The sequence below is a fragment of the Lagenorhynchus albirostris genome, chromosome 4 (genome assembly GCF_949774975.1).
Source record: "Lagenorhynchus albirostris chromosome 4, mLagAlb1.1, whole genome shotgun sequence".
NCBI lineage: Eukaryota > Metazoa > Chordata > Mammalia > Artiodactyla > Delphinidae > Lagenorhynchus > Lagenorhynchus albirostris.
This window is the reverse complement of record NC_083098.1, coordinates 118269745-118289206: the sequence shown is the minus strand read 5'-3', so window position 1 is coordinate 118289206 and position 19462 is coordinate 118269745. Positions and strand designations below refer to the sequence as shown.

Genomic DNA, 19462 nt, shown 5'->3' with positions numbered 1-19462 from the left:
AAATCTCTAGGAGAATGTCAGAGTCAGCGTGCTTCGCACAGCCTCTTATATAGCCTAGCTTTTGCTGTTATATTTTTGAACTTTCATGTAACCCAGGTGTTAAGATTCAAACTCACTGAACAGTAAGCAAAAAACTGGCGCTGGTAGGGGTTTCTATCATTCTTCTTTCGGAACGGTCTACATATAATTACGCGATACAGAGTCCAGGATGTATATTTTCGCCTGGCCTGGCATCGCTTGGCTGCATTCAACCGGATATGCGTGACAACAGTAATACTGCTAGTAAAATCAGGGAGAACCTGCTTGCCTGCCTCCTGTCTGGCTCTCAGCAGTTCTTTTGTTCAGAAGGCAGCAAGTCAAGGCTGCACCTGGGGCTGTTCCTAGAATTTGGCTGTTTGGGTTCCTGTTCATCAGCTGCGGTGAGATCATCTTCCCAGGAATTGCCAAATAACTCAGCCCACACTGTGGGCAAAACTGTGACAAGCTTAGAACACTCTTTTCAAGCCCAAATTAAATGCAGGCAAATTCCACCCACAGAGCCTCTTTTTTAAAAGATCAGCAACACACCAAATCCTTGTATCTGACTTTGCAAGTGTCATTTAAAAATTTACATTTAAATGACTTCACACCTGCTCCTTAAAATATTATTATAAAAAGAAATCAACTGAGTATGATTTCTCAGTTGAAGTACTACATTATCCTTTATGCTATTATAGGAACAGCAAGAGATTGATGTGAAACACTTTTAAGGAGGTAACGATACAGTGATGAATTTTTCACTTATTCTTGGGCAAGTACTGATATGAACCCCAACACAGCGTTTTCACTCAGTCCAAAGAGCCCCTTTACTCTATGATTTCTAGGGGTTTTCTCTGTGTTTTATGTTTCAAAGCTACTCAAATTCTTTTTTTAGAAACAAGCAGGGTACACATCAATGTTTTAACCTTATTTCAGGCAAGCACTGTGCTCAGAGCCCTTCTGAGTTCTGGGTTTGCACTTCCCTGCTCTGAGGAAGGCAGGCCCTGACCTGCAGGGAAGGCCCAGGGGTTTCGATGTTCCTGTGACTGGGGGGCGGGAATGTCGGTCCAGTCAGGGATGAAGTATTAGGCCACTGTGGTCACGGTACTAAAACCTTTCTTTGATCCTGGTTTTAGCAAGAAGAAACTCCCCTTCCGGTTAAATCCAAATTCCTTACAATAACCTACAACAAGGCTTTCCCTAACCTGCCCATCCCCTCCTACTTGGACCCAGCTCCCTCCCTTTTCAGTTGAGGGTGGAGTTAGCTCCCACCTCAGGACCTCTGCCTGGAGAGCTCTCTTCCCATCTATATCTTCTCTCACCTCTTCCAGGTCTTCACCTAAATGTGACCTGAGTGAGCACCTCCCACCAACACACACAACTCCCACCCCCCATCACTCTGCTTTATTTTTGACTGTAACACTAATTATCTAACATATTATATATTTTATTTCTTTACCTTGTTTCTTTCTCCTCTTAAAATGTAAGCTCCCTAAGAACAGGAGTTTTAATCTCTGTTGTTCTTTGCTCTATCTCTAGCATCTAGAACAGTGCCTGGCATATGTTAGTGTAAAACAATTAATACACAGAAACCTCAATTAAATAGAGTCCAGAGACCAGAAGGGGGAGCTCTCACACCCTGTGAGGACAGCAGAGCCCAACAGGAAGAAGAAAGACTCCTCTTCTTTCCCAGCAAGGACTCAGCCAATGAAAAGCCATGGACTGTTTGTTTACTATAGCCCTACTCACTTCCTTTTCCTCTATAAAAGCGGTCTCCTCCCCTTGTCCTGCAAGTCCTCACATGTGGCTCACCATGGTTGCAGACCCTGAATTGCAATTCTCTGCTGATCTGCAATAAATCCATCTTTACTGGAGAAATATCTGGCAGTCTCTTTGTTTCAGGTCAACATTTGTTAGGTGCTCAATATTTGTTGAGTAAATAAATTCTTTAATCTCTATTTTTCCAACTTCCATGTCTACCTCTTAATTGGTTCTGAACTTGGATAGGGAAGAAGAATGTTAATTTCCCTTTCAAAACTGCAATATTAATCATTAACTTTTAAATAAGTTTATTCTAAGTATGTAATACTACAATAAAATAACAGTGCAAATTTATTCACTTATTTATATTTATAGTAGCCTCTGTATAGTGGACTGGGGTAAAGAATTCTTTATTCTCTTTTAGGGGCAGGAGGACGTCCTTTTATGTCCTCAGACCATGAAAACATAAAAGCTATATCCTAAATTTTAAATGTCTATGTGTCTATACCACCTCTGCTGGTATTAAACTATATATATATATATATATATATATATATATATTTATACACACACACACACACACACACACACACACTTTCCTGAGAACTAATTCGTCAAAAAACACGCTAGACTATAACTGCTTTATAACAAAGGTTAATGAACTATTTGTGTATTTTAGTTATTCACTGGCTATTTCAATCATTGAGCCTGCATTTCATTTTCTAATTATTCAAATTTCTTACAGAAAATTAGACACTAATGACTGTGTCATTAAAATTTTCTCAGAGAAAAATCTGGGGGCTAAGTTTATGAAATAAGTAACCAAAACATGCATAAACTTATTCCATTTCTTTTTTATTCAATAGGGTTAATTTTTTTTATATTACTGATGTTCAAAAGTGACGGACTCAGTAACTGCCAACCATTTATTATATAATGAATTAAAGAATCAAGTTTCTAGAAAAGTAAAGAACCAAAACAAAGGTTCAGAAGAAGAGAAAAAGACAAAGTTGAAGAAAACATATATATACCTGCTGTGAAGATGGCAGCCGTTTTGATACCTTTATCTTCATTTTGTAGGTCCTGAAGGAATGAACCAACCGTTGATAACATTGGTTTGACTACAAACTGACAGCGCTCTTTTCTGGACGGCAAAGTAAGTGTTACCAAGGGAAGGCCATGTTTATAATTAATTGTGATTTCTGTTAAGAAAAAAAAAGATGGTAATAGAGGATGGATAACATTTCCTTTAAAAATAACTGTTAAAATTATTATTAAAAGATTATTAACTACAAAAATTCTAGAAGGGATGCCTATGGAATTCATAACCCTCTGAATGCCTATAATCATTTACATCACGCCTACAGTGCCTTCATTATACTAGTTTACATATTCCCCCCATTCTATAACATTTTATTAAGCATGTATCACACTTTATTATAATTATCTGCTTAAAGTCTTCCTAGGTAAAAACTTACTGAGGGCAGAAACTGCTTCTAAGTCATCTGTAACTCCTTTGATTGCTGGAGTGGGAGTTTGCCAAAAGACATCAGAGATCTTATGGGAGCAGAAAAGGAAGGAACTGAACTCCGAGGGGGGGTGGGAGGGGCAGTACAAGAAAAGTCTGTTTTGCTCAAAACTCACACTTCTCACTTTATTTGGAAGACTGGAAATAAATTAGCATGGGGAATCAAAGAAGTGATAAGAAAACTTACCTTCAGATGGCCCCACTGTACTATAAAGATTTGACTGATACAATTTCAGATTTCCACACAGTTTCTCACACAAAACCTGTAAGAAAAAAATGATTTTTTTTCTTTTAGGAAAAGTGGGAAAGCTGAAATAAGTGTCTGTACTTGAAGACTGTTTTAACGTTGTATGGCAAGCATGATGAAAACTTCAGCGTCCCACACATACCCAGGTAAGCCCTTAGAGAAGCTCACTAGACCTTTCTGACTGTGTTGTCCCACATGGGAGCCACTAGTCACATGCAGCCATTTAAAGTTAAATCAATTAAAATTAAATAACACTAAAAATTCAGTTTCTCACAGTTAGTCACCTTTGCCACATTTCAACTGCTCTATAGCTCTGGGTCTAGTAGCTACCGTATTGGACAGCACAGAAATAGATCATTTCCATCATCACAGAAAGTTCTACTGGACGGCACTGCTGGGTCTAGAACATCTGAATGGCTACCTTACTATGGGATGTATTTTTAGGGTTTGTATTGGTGGGTTTTTTTAAAATTAATTAATTAATTTTTTTTTTTGGTTGTGTTGGGTCTTTGTTGCTGTGCACGGGCTTTGTCTAGTTGTGGCGAGCAGGGGCTACTCTTCGTTGCGGTGCGCGGGCTTCTTGTTGCGGAGCACGGGCTCTAGGCGCACAGGCTCAGTAGTTGTGGCTCGCGGGCTCTAGAGCGCAGGCTCAGTAGTTGTGGCACACGGGCTTAAGTTGCTCCATGGCATGTGGGATCTTCCCGGAGCAGGGCTCGAACCCATGTCCCCTGCACTGGCAGGCAGATTCTTAACCACTGCTCACCAGAGAAGCCCTGTATTAATCATGGCAGTGGTGACAAAGACTCCCTCCTCAACCAAACTTTAGTCAGTGTCCTCTAAGCCTGACTAAGCCCCATCCTTGTGCATGTCCTCCAGGAGGCCAGCTTTAGCAAGAATGTTGTTGAGTTGGTTTAGCCAGAACCCCCCAACCCTCAGTGTCTGATCAAATTCCTCATCCTCCACTATTCCCCAGGTATTATCTGATCACCCTAGTCTGTCTTCAACAAGAATCCTGCTAGGTCAGGTAAGCAAAGAATTACTCCATCCTCTTAGTATTCCCATCCACTGCCCCTCCAACTCTGCTCGTTGGATATAAATCCCCACTGTTCCCAGATGTGAAAGGGATGAGCCCAATCTCTCTCCCCTATTACAAAACCCCACTGTAGCAGTCCCCCAGAATACAGTCTACCTTACGTTCCTTAACAAGTGTCATGAATAACTTCTTCTTTAACAGTGGTTTGGTGTGTATCCTTCCAAACTTTTTTCCATATACTGCCACCTTTACACGTTGAGTTAAAATTTATGCTAGAGTTTATATAATGCTAAAGACAGTTTATAAGTCAAATTCCTAGACGCCAAAGATGATAATTCCTGCTCATAAAGTACTTACCATTTAATGTGCTGATGAAGTTTCTCTACTACAATTATCATTTTAGAGGCAACCACTTGACAACCAGGAAATGTTGAAAGAAGGCAGAGTGGCCAGGGAAGAATATTAAAGCTTTCTCAAGCTTTTGCGTACCTAAGAATCACCTGGCTACTACAATACTGTCCACTGCTAAATAGACAGGGCTTGTTAAAAACACAGCTTCCTGGACTCCACCTTTACTAGATTTTTGATCTAGTAAGTCTGAGGTAGGGGTATGAGAATTTGCATTTTTAATAAGCCCCAGGGTTATACTGAAGTTACAGGTGTGAAGGTCACCCTTTTGAGTAGCTGGGTTCTCGCAGACCCTCTGAGGCCTTCAGGGCACTATTTCTAATCTTCTGCATAGAATCACTTTGAACTCTAAATTTTAGTGCTGGGACAAGGGTTACTGCCTTCAAATGATATTCAGTATCAGGTCAAAAGGTGACTCAGGCTTCTCTTTTATCACATCTTTTTCCTAAATACAATTCTAATCACTTCACACCCTGCTTAAAACCCCAGGGACTTCAACAGTTTATATAAAGTAGAAAGAAGAGTGACCCCGGAGTTCTAAACTCAGTTTAGCCACTTAATAGCTGGAGATCACAGATAAGTCACAGGACTGTGCTTTCGCTCTCTGAAGGGTTAGGTGGGGATAACAACATCTATCTTGCAGAGCAGATATAAAAATTAAACAAACAAAGCGTCAAGCAAGTATAAGGTGGGGTCTACGCGCCTCACATGAGCAGCATAGGCCACCTCCCCTCCACAGCTCCACCACTTACTGTTCTCCTACGGCAGGAGCTTAGGCCCCAGGCAGACGAGCTGTGTGCCACCGATGTATTAAAGTGTCGTGTCGCCTTCTTTATCCACTTCTGCCTAACAAACCCTGTCATTCCCTCCAGGCCCAGCTCAAAGGCCATTTCCTAAGTCTTCCTGCTGAGTCACGATGGTTGAGTGCGAAGGGCACAGGCTTTGCTATCAGAACTAAGCTGGAATTCCAGCTTCAAGACATACCAGCTGCCATGATCTTTGACAGGCAGAGGGTTCGGGAAGAAACGGGTTGTGAGAAAAAGAAGGGGACGAGTTTGGCAGAAAGGAAAGGGAAAGGGAAAGGAAAGAATGTTCATTCCACATATAAGTGATATCATACAGTATTTGTCTTTCTCTTTCTGACTTACTTCACTTAGTATTATAATCTCTAGCTGTATTCATTGTTTCTGCAAACGGCATTATTTCACTTTTTATGGCTGAGTAGTATTCCACTGTGCATATGTACCACATCTTCTTTATCCATTCATCTGCTGATGGACATTTAGGTTGTTTTCATGTCTTGGCTATTGTAAATAGTGCTGCTATGAACATAGGGGTGCATGTATCTTTTTTTTTTATAGTGTTTATTTTATTTTTACTTGTTGACAGTTTTGCAATATTTATTTTTTATTTATGGCTGTGTTGGGTCTTCATTTCTGTGCGAGGGCTTTCTCTAGTTGTGGCAAGCGGGGGCCGCTCTTCATCGCGGTGCGCGGGCCTCTCACTATCACGGCCTCTCTCGTTGCGGAGCAAAGGCTCCAGACGCGCAGGCTCAGTAATTGTGGCTCACGGGCCCAGTTGCTCTGCGGCATGTGGGATCTTCCCAGACCAGGGCTCGAACCCGTGTCCCCTGCATTGGCAGGCAGATTCTCAACCACTGCGCCACCAGGGAAGCCCCATGTATCTTTTTGAATTATAATTTCATCTGGATATATACGCAGGAGTGGGGTTGCTGGATCATATGGTAATTCTATTTTCAGTTTTCTGAGGAACCTCCATACTGTTCTCCACAGTGGCTTTACCAACTTATATTCCCACCGCCAGTGTAGGAGAGCTCCCTTTTCACCACACCCTCTCCAGCATTTGTTATTTGTAGACTTTTTTCTTTTCAGGAAAGGCATTTTATTTTAAATACAGCAGTGTGTACATGTCAATCCCAAACTCTCAATCTATCCCTTCCCCCACCCCTTCCCCTGGTAATGATAAATTTGATAATTCATTCTCTAAGTCTGTAAGTCTGTTTCTGTTTTGTAGATAAGTTCATTTGTATCTTTTCTTTATTAGATTCCACATATAAGTGATATCTTATGATATTTGTCTTTCTCTGTCTGACTTACTTCACTTAGTATGATAATCTCCAGGTCCATCCATTTTGCTGCAAATGGCATTATTTCATTCTTTTTAATGGCTGAGTAATATTTCATCATATATATGTACCTACTTATCTGTCAGTGGACATTCAGGTTGCTTCCACGTCTTGGCTGTTGTAAACAGTGGCGATGAACATTGAGGTGCATGTATCCTTCCGAACCATGTTTTCCTCTGGACGTATACCCAAGACTGGGATTGCTGGATAATACGCTGGCTCTATTTTCAGTTTTTTAAGGAACCTCCATACGGTTCTCCATAGTGGCTGTACCAATTTACATTCCTACCAGTGTAGGAGGGTTCCCTTTTCTCCATGCCCTCTCCAGCATTTATTGTTTGCAGCTTTTTTGATGATGGCCATTCTGACTGGTGTGAGGTGATATCTCACTGTAGTTTTGACTTGCATTTCTCTAATAACTAGTGATGTTAAGCATCTTTTCATGTGCCTCTTGGCCATCTGTATATCTTCTTTGGAGAAATGTCTGGGTAATACTCCACTGTATATATGTACCACATCTTTATCCATTCCTCTGTCGATGGACACTCAGGTTGTTTCCATGTCTTGACTGTTGTACACAGTGCACAGCACACTTTTTCAAGTTATCACATTCTAGTCCTGTTCACTGGTTTGAAGCCATTTTGGAACTACTTGTGAGCTGTAGGTAACTGACAGGTATGTCACTTTTGTCCAATCTGGCAGTAATGTAATTGACACCCCACACTAACCCAAACACTGGTTTTATCTCTACCTGCATTCATCTTAACATTATTTTCTCCACATAAATTTGTGTTGTTTTGATTTTTCCTTTTAACTGGATATTACATCTGCCTGGTTTCCTTCATATCATAAGAGTAAAATAAATTCTTTGATGCATGTTCATTCTTATAACTGTATGAGAGTCATATTTTTACCTTTTCCCAAAAATTATCTGTTAATAGTCCAGAACAGAAGACGTAACTAAGAGTTTGACTCTTTTTGGGTAGGACAGACTAAAGTAGCCCATGGCAAGGTCAAGCCAAGCTTTCCAGTGATTTGATGACTTGATCTGTGATATCACCAATATCACAGCAACCTCCCCGGACAGGGACCTTAAGGTGGCACTTTAAGAACCAATTCTGAGCTCTGGCCACAAAAGCCCGGTTGGAGGCAATATAAAATTACTAGCCAGAAAGGGGTGAGTATAGAATGAAAAATAAACTCCTACTTAGAGTCTGTAATCCAGAATTTTACTATATGAGAAATTAAATGCTAAGAAGGAACCAACCAATTTATTTAGACGATTTCCCTTAATTCCACTTAGGGAAAATAAAAATAAGAGAGTCGTCCAAAACTGACTTTAACACAAATTATATTTAGAGTCTTCAAAGAGATAAAAAGGAGAATTAGCCTCCAGAAAATCAATAAGAAATTATGATACTAAACTGGTAGAAATAAAACAAAAATTAGTAACTTGGATCAACTAATTAGGGATTTCTAAGGCAAAAATGGAGAAAATCTATATACATAGATTTTATTATAAATTATGTATATATTTAATTTATACATTAAAACCCAGCTTTAATGAACTAAATAAATTCTAGACTAGATAAAGTCAATAGAAAAGAAAACTAGTGAATTAGATAATATTTCACCCAGGTACAACACAGAAAGATACAGAAACTTTAAACCTTTAAAAAGCAGTCAATCTCATACACTGCTGGCAAGAATGTAAAATGGTACAACCATTCTGGAAAACCTTTAGCAGTATTCTTATAAAGTTAAACACACACTTCCATGTGACACAGCAATACCACTCCTAGCTGTTTACCCAAGAGAAATGAAAACTTATCTTCATACAACTGTACAAATGCTATTTCATTTTGTCCCTCTAGAGAGCATACTCTCTGGCTGCCTACTGTAGTTCCAGCACCTGGAATAGTATCGTACCTGACATACTACAGGGGCTCAATAAATACATGGTAAATGAATGTATGAATATCTTCAAGGTGCTAAGGGAAAATAACTATCAATCTAAAACATTATATTTAGGAACATTACTTAAGGTTGAAGGAAATGAAGAGATTTTCAGATGTACAGAGATCATAGTTTCTTTCCCACACATCTTTGCTAAGGAACTTCCTAGAGAGAAGGGAACTAAACCCAGATGCAGGAGAACACAGTTACGGGCTGAGTTGTGTCCCCAACTCCCCACCAAATTCATATGTCAGAGTCCTCATCCCCAAGACCTCAGAATGTGACTGTATTTTAAAGAGGTAATTAAGTTAAAATGAGGTCATGAGTGTGGGCGCTAATCCAATGTGACTGCTGTCCTTATAAAAAGAGGAGATTTGGACACAGACACGTGCGCACACAGAGGAAAACCCTGTGAGGACACAGTGAGAAGGCAGCTGTCCACAAGCCAAGGAGAGAGGCCTCAGAAGAAACCAACCCTGCCAACACCTTTACCTCGGACTTCTGGCTTCCAGAATTGTGAGAAAGTCAATCTGTTGTTTAAGCTACTGAACCTGAGGAACTCTTACTATGGAAGCCCTAGGAAACTAATATGAAGCCAAAGCCGTAAAATATGTTGGTAAATAAACTACTTATTGTAAGAAATTTTAAACCATTTTTTGTGTTAAAACAAGTGGAAAGCTAAAAACAAGATGTGGCATATGCTCTAGTCAGTGGATTCTTAGAACCTGTGAAGACCCTATTCACGTTCAGAGGAGGGCAAAGATGGTGAGAAACCTAAGACTTTGTTAGGAAAGTTACAATTGAGTATGTGTATATTAAACACTTAAAGGAAGCCATTCGAAGTACAGTTTCTACAGTGGTAGAAAAGGAAAAAGGATAGAACAAGCTTTTTCAAGGAAAGTAGAAAAAAGAAGCAAAAAACCCTATAGAAATCAGAAAGTTTTTCAAAAGATGAAAAGAAATGCAATAAAAGCTCATTGTGGAAACTTGGAAAATAGAGAAAATGAGCATCCACAATTCCACCAACCCCTGACTTATGCCAGCCTTTCCGTAGATATATATATGCTCATGTAATCACAGAGTTGAGAGCTGATCATTAATGTTTTATAAGCATTTTCTTACTTCATTAAAAACTTTCATAAACAAAATAATTTAAACTGCTCCATAGCCACTTATCCTACAGATGTAACAGAATTTATTATTTATATACCTATTGTTGGACATTTCCATTTTATATACCATTTCTATGAATTGTTTTTCTGTGTCAGAGAGGAATGCATGCTCATTTTAGAAAAATCTATAAATCACAGACTCACAAAAAGAAAAAAATAAAAGTCATCAATAAGGCCATCATCTGGAGTTATCAGTTAACACTGACGTATACCTTCTAGTTTATTTTCTATGTATATTGTATTTCACTTTCACCATTACAACTAAACTGATTCAAAACATCTTTGCACACAAATCTGTTTGCATTTTTTTATATAAATTTATGTTTTTATTTTTGGATGCATCGGGTCTTCGTTGCTGTGCGCAGGCTTTCTCTAGTTGCAGTGAGAGGGGGCTACTCTTCGTTGCAGCGTGCGGGCTTCTCATTGCGGTGGCTTCTCTTGTTGCAGAGCATGGGCTCTAGGCGCATGGGCTTCAGTAGTTGTGGCACGTGTGCTCAGTAGCTGTGGCTTGTGGACTCTAGAGCGCAGGCTCAGTAGTTGTGGCGCACAGGCTTAGTTGCTCTGTGGCATGTGGGATCTTCCCGGACCAGGGCTCGAACCCGTGTCCCCTGTATTGGCAGGTGGATTCTTAACCACTGCACCACCAGGGAAGTTCTTTGTTTGCATTTTTTTTTCTTTAGGGTAGATTCCAGAATGACTGGATCATAAAGTAGTAATAGTTTTAGGATCCTGATAATGTATTATCAAACATTTTCTTTCTTTCATATTTTACTCAGTGGAACACCCAAATTATTAATCTGAACCCAAAGAGGCAAATCTTCATAAGATTCAGAATCAAACAATAACAGACCCGTTTGAGCATCCCTGGAGCAACAAACTTCCCCCTGGAGGCTCATCCTCAGACAGGCTTACCAGACATCTTCACTGGGACAGCCCGCAGGTACCTCAAGCTCAGTACCTCCTGAACAAAGCTCTTTCTTGTTCCTCCATGGACCTGATCTTCTCCTTGATGGACTCACACCACTAATTACTAGTCATTAGATTAGAGGCGCAGATAACTAGAGAGTTATCCTAAGCAACTAATATTCCATAAAATAGCTGGTAGACCAGTAGTTACAACTGAACTGTCACTAGGGCCTACTGGTTCTTTTTTTTTTTTTGCGGTACGCGGGCCTCTCACTGTTGTGGCCTCTCCCATGGCGGAGCACAGGCTCCGGATGTGCAGGCTCAGCAGCCATGGCTCACGGGCCCAGCCGCTCCACGGCATGTGGGATCTTCCCGGACCGGGTCACGAACCCGTGTCCCCTGCATCGGCAGGCGGACTCCCAACGACTGCGCCACCAGGGAAACCCTAGTTCTACTTCTTACAGAGCTCTCAAACCCATCCTCTCGCGTCTGTCCCCACCTCCACTGCTCTAGTTTAGATCCTCATCATCTCACCCAGATCACTGTAACAGTTTCCTAACTGGCCTCTCCCACCAATCTGTTCCAGATTAAGATCTACTCCAATTTTCTAAAATTACATAAAGTCAAACTATTTCTAGATTTAAAAACCTCTATTTGTTCTCTACTGCAAAGGGAAACAACTCCAAAGAAAGCTTTCCACGAGCTGATTCTTGTCCGCTTATCCCGCCTCCCCTTATCATGACCAGCACTGGCCCCCTCCCAACCCTCTATTTCAGATATGCAGAGCGTATTGCCCTCTCTCGAATATGGCACACTGTTCATGCTTCCTTGCCTTCACACTTATTCCCATCCCTGCCTGGAAAGCCCTGCCCAGTGTACCCACCCTGTGTGGCCAACTCTTACACTCAGTGCTCTCATCTTCCCACCATAAAACCTACAGAACTCCATCTGTTCCCACCATTGCTTCCTTCCCGCCTACTGCAGTCAAGTGACCTTCATTTTCAAAGGTCAATCCCTCCTCAGGTGTTCTCCATCTTATACCTGGCAAAGCTTTCTCAGAATCCTAACTCCCTCTTAATCACTGCCTCTCACACTCTACAGGTTCAATACAATCAGCAAATATGCTATAATATCTCTCATCCTCCTTGGCCAAACTTTTCATTTTGTCTACACTGGTTCATCTTCAACTCCCATTCACTCTTTAAAAACTGTTTTTCTTCCAGTTTTATTGAGACTTACAGCACCGTACAAGTTTAAGGTTCCCATTCAGTCAAACAAAGTACCAACGGGGGTGGGGCAGGCAAGACAGGGGTAACAACCTATCTTAAGATGTACAAACTATTATGTATAAAATAAATAAGTTACAAAGATGTGTTGTACAGCACAGGGAATATAGCCAATATTTGATAATAACTATAACCAGAGTATAACCTTTAAAAATTTTGAATCACTATGTTGTTCACCTGAAACTTATATAATATTGTACAACAACTATACCTCAATGATAATAAAAAAAAACCCCAACATACTACCAACAGGCTTCTATCTCCAGCCCCTCAACCACGTAGCCAGACCCCTCCTGAGGTCCAGACTAGGACAACCAATACTTGACTAACACCTCCCCTCACATAATCACATACATCTGAAAGTGAATTTATCCAGAACAAAACTCTTGATTTCCTCCTGAAACCCCTTCCTCTGGTTCATCTTTCCCTGTAATAACTGACCCGTCACCTCCCTGGCTGTTGAAGTCAAAGCCAGGAGTCATTCTTGAGTCCATCAATTCCATCCACCCATCCATTCTACCTACATAGTTCATCCATTTCTCTCCATTTTTATTGTTAATGCTCCAGTCCAGGCCACCATTATCTACTGCAGCAGTTTCCAAACTTGTTCATTTGCTTCTACCCTTGCTCTCCTCCATGCTACCCTCCTCAACGCATCAAAAGTGATCTTCTTAAGATGTAAATAGTATCACCACATTCTTCTGCTTAAAATTCTTCAATGGATTCCCCTTCACACTTCAACAGAATAAAAGCTTATCACGGCCAATGAGATGCTACATGACCTAGACACTGCTTGTCTTGCCAATCTCATCTCATTCCCCCCTTCTTCCTTGCTTTCCTTACTCTGATCCTACTGTCATCCCTCGATTCCTAGAACACGACAAGTTTCTCAAATCTCAGGGGCATAACATGCTGTTCTGTGTTTAGGATACTCTTCTCCCCTGTTTTGTATAACTAAATGTTTTACATGCAGTATCTTAATCTTTATAGAAACTGCATGAGCTACATACTATTACTTCCCATCTTTTTTCCATTCAAATGTATTTAGTGCTCACTTATCACTTGACTGAACATTGATATAATAGGAAGTCACTGGAGAACTGGAGTTGGCAAACGAGAGCCTGTGGGGCTAATCCAGCATGTCTCTCCCCCACTTTTTTTTTTTTTTAAGCTCAGTTTTAGAACAGTAAAATTGAGCAGAGAGTACAGAGTTCTCATATACTCTTGGCCTTTCATCCAGCACCAGAGTGGTACATCTGTTACAATCCGTGAACCTATATTGAACACCTTTATCACCCAAAGTTCGTAGTTTATATTAGGGTTCACTCTTGGTGCTGTACATTCTATGGGTTTTGACACATCCACCATCGTAGTATCACAGGGAGTAGCTTCACTGCCCTAAAAATCCTCTGCTCTTCCTATTCGTCTCACCCCTTGCTCCTCTCTAACCCCCGGCCACGACAGATCCTTTTACTGTCTCCATAGTTTTGCCTTTTCGAGAATGTCACGTAGTTGGAATCATATAGTATGTAGCCTTTTCAGATTGGCTCCTTCCACTTAGTAATACACATTTAAGATTGTTCCATGTCCTTTCATAGCTTGATGGCTCATTTCTTTGTTCTTTATAATTTGTTATTTAAATATATTTGACATACAACATTCTGTAAATTTAAGTGTGCAGCATGTTGATTGGATGCATTTATACACTGTAATATGATTGCCGCTGTAGCGATAGTTAGTATCTCTATCACATCACATAAGTATCATTTCTTTTTTTGTGGAGGGAATAATTAAGATCTAGTCTCCTAGCAAGTTCAGTGATTATAACACATTATTGTCTATATTGCTCATTTCTTTTTAGTGCTTTAATATTCCTTTGTGTGGATGTGCCACAATTTATCTATTGACTAACTTAACTTGAATGTTTCCAATTATGAATTTGGCAATTATGAATAAAGCTTCTATAAACATTTGTGTGCAGGTTATTTCCCATCTTTCAATTATCAGAATACTGAACACAGGGAGATTAAGTACTCTGTCTAAAGTCACACAGCTGATAAGTGAGCACACTGTCAAGCTGTTAGGAGCCCCGACTCTTTAAACTGCTTCGCTGTACTGTCACCCTGTGGGAAAAAGGATCCTGGCTCAGGTTATCACACACTGTGCCCACACCTGTGGGGAGCCATGGGCTCTATTTCCAGATGAAGAGTAAAGAAGGGATCCTGGGAAGATAGAAACACCTGTTAAAACCAGCTCCACACTGTTGAAACACATGTAAAGAAGGGTCCCAGGTACAAGTGATCTGGACCAGAAGGATAAAATACTAGGTACTTCTATTACAAACACATCTTAAGAAACTGCATTCATGCAATGATGTTGAAACCAATTTATTAATTGTAAATAATTTATGTTTCAGTCAGTATACTCTACTATTTCAATATGTTTTGTAACAGACTAGAGTAGGACAAGCAAATTAGTCTAGTATCTTCTCTCTGGGTTGTAATCCTTCTTTAGAATTTTGCTCTCAAAAGCATTTCTTTGTTGAATGAAGAAAGGAGGAAAGAAGAAGCGAAGGGAGGGAGGGAGGGAGGGAGGGAGGGATACACATACATATACACACACATACACACACACACGAATGTAATTTCAGGGGTTCTGCTGAGGTCAGTCCAGAGAACGAAGGATCACTGGCTTAAATGCCAAGTGGTTAGAGTGATATAAATGTGGCCTTGGGCTTCCCTGGTGGCCCAGTGGTTGAGAGTCCGCCTGCCTATGCAGGGGACACAGGTTCGTGCCCCAGTCCAGGAAGATCCCACATGCCGCGGAGTGGCTGTGCCCGTGAGCCATGGCCGCTGAGCCTGCGCATCTGGAGCCTGTGCTCCGCAACGGGAGAGGTCACAACAGTGAGAGGTCCGCGTACCACAAAAAAAAAAAAAAAAAATGTGGCCTGGCTGAGAATCTACAGTCAGTAAGTGAAAGTTATTATTGGTTGCTAGCCAAGTGCTATATGCTGTTATTCCTCTTTCTTTTGTTTCAATCATGTTGCATATTAACTACTCTTCTCGGTCTGCTCAGATCAAAAAGAAAAATTTATTTTAACAGTGATGATTCATGTAGTACCTGAAAGAGACTGGAGTATTAATTAAGACAACTGCCTAGTGTGTGCTACAAAATGCAATTTTTGTTGGGCAGATTTAAAATATAAATCTAGAGACAAGTCAGAAGAGAACATCAAAAGAGAGTTGCTATATAGGAGTTTGATTTTTGTTTTCATCCAGAGAAGCAAAAAGAAATCATGAAAGCTTGGAGCTCAGTGTGAGGTTCTACAAAAAATCATGATGCACCACAGGGTGGAAAACTAATGAACCCAAGGATAAGCTTCAAAGCAAAACAATTATGTAACCAAGCAGTTTATCTGCTTGCTTCAAACATTCCACAGAACTCCACTGTAGGTGGTACATAAAATATGGTTTAAAATGACTGAGTTTCATTCTTTTTTTATGCTTGTATTTTACCCATTTCCTTGTTCAACATTTCTTCTGCATTCTTATTCCTTCCATGTTAAATTTTGCTCACTAGAACTTTGATTAGTGTGTTCACTGAGAGCCTATGTATGAGTAGTAAACCCTCAGTCTATGTTATAAATTCAATTTCTGTCCTTTTCCTATTGAGTTTAATCTGTTTACATTTATTGTAGTTCAGATAAATTTGGATATCTGTCACCTTATTTTGTGCTTTCTGTTTACCCTGATTTTCTTTTGCTTCCTTCTTCTTTCTTATCTCCTAATAATTTAACTGTTTCTTTAGACTCCTTTATCTCTCTTTATTGGTTTGGAAGTATATGGGTTTTGTATTTTTCTTCTATCCTTTTAGTGTTTGCCGTTTATATTCTGAGACATTCTTACTTGGCTTAGTGTGTAATTTCTCTACCCTACGGCTGAACAACAACAGGATCTTAGACAGTATCAATCACAATTAAGAATGGATTATTTTGACCTTATTTTTTTAGAACCCCCAAATTAGCATCTCATGTTGTTTTATATAGTGATTGTTTCTTAGATTCATCTGTAAGTTTTCCAAATATTTTGCTCTCCATTTCTTCTTACATCCTGTTTATTGATGTGTTCGATTTCATGCTTCCTGAGAAGAACTTTCAGTAAGAATCTTTTAATCTCTTAAACTTAATGCTGTTGAAAATCACAGTTTACTGGATATAAAGTTCCAAGTTGTTACTTCCCCTCAGAACTTTGAAGACATTCCTTTGCCTTCTGCCCTCTATTATCACATCTTCTGTAAATTTAAGACTTTCTGAAAGATTTTCTTCCATCTTTCTACTTCTGGGGTTCTACAGTTTCCCCAAAGTGTGTCAGGTACAGATCTAATTTCATTTTCCTGCTTGGGATTCAGTCTATTTAATTTAAAGATTCATTCTGAGAAGGGTCCTCAAGGGGAGAGGAGTGGCCCGAAGTGGGGAGTCTGAATCCAAGCGTGGCTAGAGGGCGTCCACGCAGAGCGGCAGCTGGCAGGGGTGTGCTGGAACCTAAGCATGGCAAGGAGGCTGTCCACATAGCGTAAGGGGGATTAGTGGGGGGGGGTAGCAGAACCTGAATGGGAGTGAAGAGGGCATCCACGTGGAAGGTAGGCTCAGAAGCAGGTGTTGGAGCCCAAATCGGGTAAGGAAGTCATCTATGCAGGAAAGGACTAGTGGCAGAGATGAGAGGCTGTCACATACCGGAAAACTTACCAAATAAGCAAAAATATCAAGAATAATGGAAGCCAGACTTATTCTGTCAAAGAAGGGAGCTAGCTACACTATGGAAGGTGAGAAAGCTGGAATGAACCCTGTAGTACTGGAATGAAATTGGAAGTATTGGTATGAATTCATGGTTTTTAATATGTAAAAATATAAATAAATAAAACCAACAAAATAAATATAGTACTTCAAAAAAGATTGAATGTATATGTGTATATAAATGAAAAAGATTTAAATTTTATATACTTATATTTTTATATTAAAAATATATATATATAAATTGTTTGAAGGGGACTGTGAACAGTAACTCTCAATAATGAGCATATGTGACATCCCGTTCTTGGCTTCTAAATACAATTCTTATCCAAAGGGAACCAGAACTCCTTGAAGAAATGGCTAATTCCAGGGCTGGGGCATGGAAAGGACAAGATGAGCTTGGAAAGCAAGGAAGTGCTCAATGAATGATGGGAGACATAGCAAAAGGACACACCAGTCAGCTTGAAGGGAGTCTCAATGATCAAATCTGGAACGATTTGGGCAGTAAAACAAATACTGATAGTAACAGATTATAATCCATTGAAGAAAATAGGAAACCATGAGCCCACTCTGATATAATTAAGTAAATAAATGAATTTAAAGTTTGATAAGGAACAAGACGTTTACAAGGTTTTAATGTGTCTCCACACATAAGCATTAATACCGAAGGGAAAACGGTAACTGCAAAGGGAAGAAGTCTGGTAGACACCACCTCAATCAAGTGATCAAAGTGCACACTATCAGTCATGGGGAAAAGTGACATCATGCAGTGAGAAAGAATACATGCAACACTTCTGTGCTATTCCTGACAAAGATGTATAACCTGAATCAAACCCCAAGGGAACACCAGACAAACCCAAACAGAGACATTCTACAAAGTAACTGTAATCTTCGAAAGAGTCAAAATCCTTGAAAGTCAAGGAAAGAATGTGATACAGTTCCAGATTGGAGATAAGACAACTAAATACAACTGTGATTCTGAACTTTTTGCAATAGAGAACATTATTGGGAAAACTGGCAAAGTTTGCACGCGGTCTAAGAATTAAGATAGTGGTAATGTTAGTTTTCTGATTGTGATGGCCTTTTATGGTTAAGTTGGAGAATGTTCTTGCACTTCAAAGGGAATGGCATCATGTCAACAACTTTTTTCTTAAATTGTTCAGAAACAAAGCATTCATACAACTTTTCTACAAGTTTGCAATTGTTTCAAAATAAAACAGTGCAAAAAACAATAGGTTTAGACAAACACCAAGATTACCATTTACAGAGAGAAGTGACCTATTAACAAGGGGTCAAACATTTTTTGCATGCCACTGGGAAACTATGATTACTTAGGGAATTGGCATCCTTCTGACATATGTCAGTAAAGCTTAAAGGAGAAATTATCATATTTATCCTACAACAACCCTTTCTCAGAAGGATATTATTAAAAGACCATTCTGAAAATCTTACACAAACCCACCACACATGCAGAATTAATTTCAAGACTGACTCAACCCAAACCCAGCTCCTCCTTTCAATTTACATCCTGCTTATGACCCATCTTGAGAAGTCTGTCAGCTATTGTACTAACCCAGACAGGGGCTCACATTTCCAGGACAGCATCAGTTACTTGTAAAATAAACTGACCTATACAGTCAAATTTGAGTAATACTGCTTCTCTTGGATGTTAACAATCAATTATTTTAGTAGAGAGTATATCACAATAACTCTACTACATGCCATTTCACTAAAAATACATCGGGGAGTGTGACTAAAGGAAAAAATCAGTTTAAAAAAAATTCACTGGGCTTCCCTGGCGGCGCAGTGGTTGAGAGTCCGCCTGCCGATGCAGGGGACAAGGGTTCGTGCCCCGGTCCGGGAAGATCCCACGTGCCGTGGAGCGGTTGCGCGCGTGAGCCATGGCTGCTGAGCCTGCGCGTCCGGAGCCTGTGCTCCGCAACGGGAGGCCGCAACAGTGAGAGGCCCGCGTACTGCAAAAAAAAAAAAAAATTCAGTTTTCATCCCTTTCAAGTAGCAATAGCAGCTTCTTGTGCTCCAACCTTTCAGTTCAAAAAAAAAAACATTTACTGTTTTCATCTCTTTAAGGTAGCAACAGAAGTTTTTTTGTGCTCCAACCTTATATTCTAGATGCATTAAGAAAATGTCAACTATCAAGAAGTAGAAAATATGGCCTAAAAAGAAGTCTAGCTCATTTGAAAAGGAAAAAGAT

General features: G+C 39.9%; 1 protein-coding gene and 1 long non-coding RNA gene across 4 annotated transcripts in view; one reads left to right on the top strand and one right to left on the bottom strand.

Moving 5' to 3' along the window:
- The window catches only part of MCUB (mitochondrial calcium uniporter dominant negative subunit beta), a 90180-nt gene that overhangs the window by 17053 nt on the left and 53665 nt on the right, over positions 1-19462 (bottom strand). For all 3 annotated transcript variants that reach the window (XM_060147389.1, XM_060147390.1, XM_060147388.1), the window contains exons 2-3: positions 3495-3570; positions 2811-2981 (exon numbers count right to left, since the gene is read on the bottom strand). In XM_060147389.1, coding sequence (XP_060003372.1) covers positions 2811-2981; positions 3495-3570 — 247 coding nt within the window. The remainder of the gene's footprint in view (positions 1-2810; positions 2982-3494; positions 3571-19462) is intronic.
- Positions 2858-19462, top strand: part of LOC132519458 (uncharacterized) — a 29711-nt gene continuing 13106 nt past the window's right edge. The window contains exons 1-2 of the long non-coding RNA XR_009540168.1: positions 2858-2935; positions 3603-3700. This is a non-coding gene — a long non-coding RNA (uncharacterized LOC132519458). The remainder of the gene's footprint in view (positions 2936-3602; positions 3701-19462) is intronic.